The 5143-nt window shown below is 43.4% G+C and overlaps 1 protein-coding gene across 1 annotated transcript; it reads left to right on the forward strand.

Annotated features, from left to right (window-relative positions):
- Positions 1–797: 797 nt before the first annotated feature.
- Positions 798–4891, forward strand: mims1b (mitochondrial inner membrane scaffold 1b). The gene is made up of 4 exons (XM_085178433.1): positions 798–944; positions 2022–2494; positions 2892–3003; positions 3723–4891. The coding sequence occupies exons 2-4, from the start codon at positions 2073–2075 to the stop codon at positions 4035–4037; spliced, it is 849 nt and encodes a 282-aa protein (XP_085034559.1). The 5' UTR covers positions 798–944; positions 2022–2072; the 3' UTR covers positions 4038–4891.
- Positions 4892–5143: the final 252 nt, after the last annotated feature.

The following is a 5143-nucleotide window of genomic DNA, read 5'->3' on the forward strand; positions in this document are numbered from 1 at the left end:
CTGCTGAGTATAAGGAGACTGAATCCTAATAAGCAGATATAGTCAGGTAATTATTGACCACAAGTAAATACAGGAAATAACTAAAGCCAAGCCAAGTGACCCAAAGCATAATTACATTTATTAAAAACAACAAAATATACAAAACATAACAAAAAATGTCTAATTAACATGTACTCTCTGTATACTGCTACTTTTGGCTGTGCATTACAAACACACTGGCTCCTTTCATGTGAGCCGCCCGCCCTCTGTTGGTGACAGTCGTGTATTACAGAACGCCGATGTGCTAAAGGTCACGTTTCTTCATGTTAATATGTAATAAAACATTTTTACGCCAAGAAAGGCTTGTCTGCGTTTAGGCGGGGTCTTTGTGTTTTGTTTTGTTTTTTCATAAAAAATCTACCGAGATTAGTCATATTTGTCGTTTATATGTTTAATTGCACGTTTAATTACAACAGCAACGTTGACAAAATACAAAATAACTAGTAAAATAACTTATAATATTAATGTGTTTCATATATGGCAATCAGGCTAATAACTGCAGACTACATGAAGTCTTTGTTTGTTCTGGGTTAAGCCTATAATTTAATTAAACAAGCACACGTAAACAACTTTTTGTTTGACATTAATGGATTAGCAAAGCCCAATGTGTCCGTGTTTGAAGGCCACACGTTGTTTACAGTGAGGAAAAAACAAACCACTGGCCAACTTCATGATCAAGAAAAAAAATCCACCGCTATCAACTCTGGGGAATGTATTTTTAGCATATCTTTGGACCGTCGCAATCGGAGGCGGGAGAACTTCATTTCCCGTCGGTCTTTGCGCACTTAGGGTTACACGCTGCTCTCCACCACGCAGTCAGAGCTGCTGAAACGATAAATGTGGTTCTTGAACGACACATAGCTCGCATGGCCCTCTGGTTTGAGGAGTGCAACACCTAAATTCTAGTAAGTGCAGTCAGCTTTCTGTCCACCCCTTTAGTATTGTTTATTCACGTACTGGTTAGTTATTGCTTGCGTGAGTTAGCAGAGCAACTAGCTAACAGGCTAACGTTAACCGCCAGAAGCCGAAGTTGGCAGCTGTTCAGAGTTTGGCTTTAGCACACGGCTGTCGGTCAGTGTCTAAGATAGACTAGCTGTCTGCTTTAATGAGTGAAGCCTCTTTGCTTCGCCACCCGCTAAAGACCCACGTAGTTATATGGGAACTAAAAGCTGCGCCCTGTTTGTCCTCAGGACACAACTGTCCAGTGTCAGCCACCCTAAAATAGACCCCTGTGAAAATCTTCCATTACTGTGACTCAACATCTCCGGGTGAAGCTTGTAAAATAAGTCACGAGGAATGTCCGCCGTCGTATTTGGGTGCTTTTATTTTGAGGACCGTTGTTGTGACTTCCCGTCTTTGTGACTTCCCGCAGTACTTTCACATAGCTTGGGTTTGGCTAACTGTAGGTAGGTCAGCTAAAATGTGCTGTCGTACAGCAGTCACTTAGCTCAGTTTCTGTGTTTTCAGCAGCTCCACATAAGAAACATAAATTAATATCTTTAGGAAGAACTCCCTGCATGAAGCTCTCACCCACCAGTTTCACTTTAGGTGGTGAGTTTATGGTTCTGCGGTCATTAAGCAGGGTTTGTTCGGGACCTTTAATCTGTGGCATTACATTACAGCTAGTGCATGAAGGGACTTAGATCAGGGCTGTTTAGTACACAGCATAGATAACCCAGAGTGCCCAGCACGTGTCAGTGCATTTCAGACTGAAAATGGAGCTGAAATTAGTCACTTTACAAGTAAATACTTCGATAATTTATCAGTCTTTCGCTGAAGGAATATTTTTAGGCATGTGTTTGGAAAGAAGGGTGTTGGGTTTTTGTTTCTCTTCTTGTTGTTGAATCTTTAGGTTTTGAGTCCTTGATGGACCCAAATAAGCAGCTTAAATTGGCAACTGTGGATGAGCATTTCATAGATTAAATGATTATTAGGTTAATTAGATTACAATTTAAAGTGCCTTTCTCTGTCTGATCCTGCAGTCTGTGGTCGAACATCACAGCTGAAAGGAGGAGGGCGAAGAGACGAGGAGGATGATCATGCAGCACATCCTTACTCGTGGGACACTCCGACGGGTGGCGGCGGTGCGCCCACTGCTGCTGGGCATCGCCGTCCCCGAGACCCCAGTAGCATTTTGTTGGCGCGCCCTCCGTCAGTCGCCACCTGTGGGCCAGCGTTGGCTCTCCACTTCAGCTGTCAGCACAGCAGCACACCAACCAAAGCACCAGCCGGCACAGCAGGAGCCGCAGTCTGACACCACGACGCCTCAGACACAGGACAACCAGGGAGAGAAAGCAGCTCCTGATCCTGCAGAGGTGGACCCACTTCAGGACAAGTCCATCGGCCTGTTCCAGAGGTTCAAAAGGACCTTTAAACAGTATGGGAAGGTGATGATCCCTGTGCATCTGGTGACTTCCTCTGTTTGGTTTGGAACCTTCTATTACGCTGCTATGAAGTGAGTGGTGCTCTGCTTAAAGGACTTTATTTTGATGTTTATGAAGGACTAAATGTTAAATCTAATTCTGATGTGCCATATCATCAAGAGATTATTATGCTTTTGTTGTTGAGTCAGCTAATGTTGCAGTGGGAGGTGCTTTGAGTTTTAAATAAGGAGGTCAGTACATTGTGAGAAATCCTGTGAGCTCAAGACTCAGGCCTCAGACTGCTCTAAACTCTCTGGTAGTTGCACCTGTCACAGGCTGAGCAGTAACAAAGTGCCTAGAGATAAAGTTCCACACTGGTACAATGTTGAGTCACTGTTTTAATGATCGAATGTTTCATAGGTCAGCGTTAAGTTTTGTAACAAACAAAAAAACATTGATATGAAAATATGGGTTTTTTTGCTTCCTCAGAGGTGTGAATGTAGTGCCATTCCTGGAGATGATTGGTCTACCAGAGTCACTAGTTGGCCTTTTAAGAGACTCATCGAGTGGGTATGCGCTGACTGCATATGCCATGTACAAGGTAAATTAATTCCAGACTACTTTTAAATTGACTCCCTGCAGCATACCTGCTTCTTACTTTCAAAGCACTTTATAACCTTGCTCCCCCTTATTTATCTGATCTTCTCCATACGTACTAACCCCGTCATACACGCCGCTCTTCTTCAGCTTTCCTTCTGTTTGTGCCACCTGCTCACCCGACTCATAGCCTTTAGTTGTTTTGCCCCAAGCCTTGGGAATGCACTTCCACCAGATCTCTGAACTACAAACTCTCTCTCCACTTTTAAATCGCATGTTAAAACCCATCTATTCAGAATTGCATACCCTTGGCATGCCACCTTTTACAACTTGTAGCCGTTAAACATCCAGAACAGAGCTCAAGTAATCGGGCAACTGTTATGATCGCGTTTAACTCATGTAGCTCTCCACTTGTGTTCATTACTTATTTACAGGGTCAGACTACTTTCTTTATGTGAGCTAGTTTGACCTAGCAAGAAACTAGGTCAAACTCTGTTCCCAGTTAGCTCTGGGAACAGGGCGAATCATGGCGCTAATTCGCCCAGTAATGGTACTGGGAACAAAGGTTTTAAACAAGCGTGTCATTATCCCACTCCCACACCAGTCACAACTACTGAACATGGATCCTTTGTTTGGAGCTGTTCCATCTCATTGTACATATGAAAAGCACATAAAGTGTATTTAAACTCACTGATGTTTTTTTGGTTTTTTTCTCTCCTACAGATCGCAACACCTGCTAGATACACGGTGACTCTGGGCGGCACGTCACTGTCCATTCAGTATCTCCGCAAGCACGGCTACTTATCCACACCGCCACCAGTTAAAGAGTACTTCCAGGACAAAATGGAGGAGACGAAGGAGAAACTGACAGAAAAGATGGAGGAGACAAAGGAGAGATTTTCAGAGAAAATTGAGGAGACAAAAGAACGCTTCAATGAGAAAATGGAAGAGACGAAAGACAAGTTCTCTGAGAAACTGCAGGAGACCAAAGACAGAGTCTCTGAGGGAAAAGCCTTCTTTCGAAAGAAAAACGATTAGAAAATCATGTCTACAGGTGGTGTCTCTGAAAATATGGTCATGTTGTGATCTCAACATGATGTACTGAGTAATGTGGGAATCAAATGGCAGATGGTACCTCTGAGACTGGAAGGAGGAGAGAGATGCTGCACTATTCCTGTCCTGAAACCCTCCTCACACCTCTCAGTCATGTTTTCTGTTTAAGTGTCCAGTCGAGTCCCTTTCTGTCTGAACTCTGCCTCCCTGCACTGAAAGTGTAGACTAGACAGCAGCTTAGTGGGCTGCTGGCAATGCTACCTTCTGACACTCATCTCAGACTGGATTTGCACACACTCAAGTAATCTGCACTCACTCTGTTGGCTGTTTAAAGAGGAGCGCTGTTCTTGTTTCTCTTGTCACACCCATCATTACAGAAAGGGGTGGGGGGGTGGAGGGAGGTCTGGGCTTCAGAGATATGAACAATGTGTCCGTGTAATAACAGCACCTGGAGAGAGCAGTGCTAATCATTGTAGCTGTTAGGGAATAAAACTTGAAGCTCATCTGTGTGTATTAGTCCATTAAAGCCTTTCTCGAGGCTCAGAGTGTCACCTGCTGTCTTTTCTAATATAATGAGAGATAAATGAAAGTTTTCTAATGTATTTTCATGTGATAGCCAAAGCTAATGTGTGACAGCGTTTCAGTGTTCGTGTCACTGTTAGGGCAGTAGTGAGTAAATGTGCGGTGCATAAAGCATGAATGAGCTGCACACACAGTGTCACACATGAACAGCAAGAGGGTCTTCATGACTTTTGCACAACGACAAATTGGTTTTGTCAGGAATTCACACAGATGTCCGCTGTAAACAACAACTGAATAAAAGTCAAGTGCTAACCAAATGATGTTTGAAACTTGAAGTTTGTGTCTTATGTAATGTGACAGTGTGTTCTCTCAGTGCTTCAGCTTTCCCTCACAGTCTAAACAGGTTAATTAGTCTTTGTATATAACCAGAGCGTGGATGTGGACATAAATAGTTGCTTCTGCAGTGATTTCAAGTTCCGGCATGTTCCATTAGAGGTAAGATGATGGGATGTCTCTGGCTCTATCCCAATTCAGGGTCTGCAGCCTTAAAGGCCGCATTTTAAGGCCGA

The sequence above is a fragment of the Neolamprologus multifasciatus genome, chromosome 11 (genome assembly GCF_963576455.1).
Source record: "Neolamprologus multifasciatus chromosome 11, fNeoMul1.2, whole genome shotgun sequence".
Classification (NCBI taxonomy): domain Eukaryota; kingdom Metazoa; phylum Chordata; class Actinopteri; order Cichliformes; family Cichlidae; genus Neolamprologus; species Neolamprologus multifasciatus.

What these genes read in the sequence shown, in the direction of transcription:
- mims1b (XM_085178433.1), top strand. Translation starts at nt 2,073, where the DNA reads ATGATCATGCAGCACATCCTTACTCGTGGGACACTCCGACGGGTGGCG. An exon ending in TTCTATTACGCTGCTATGAA is followed by an intron (nt 2,495 to 2,891) that starts GTGAGTGGTGCT and finishes TTGCTTCCTCAG; the next exon opens with AGGTGTGAATGTAGTGCCAT. An exon ending in CTGCATATGCCATGTACAAG is followed by an intron (nt 3,004 to 3,722) that starts GTAAATTAATTC and finishes TCTCTCCTACAG; the next exon opens with ATCGCAACACCTGCTAGATA.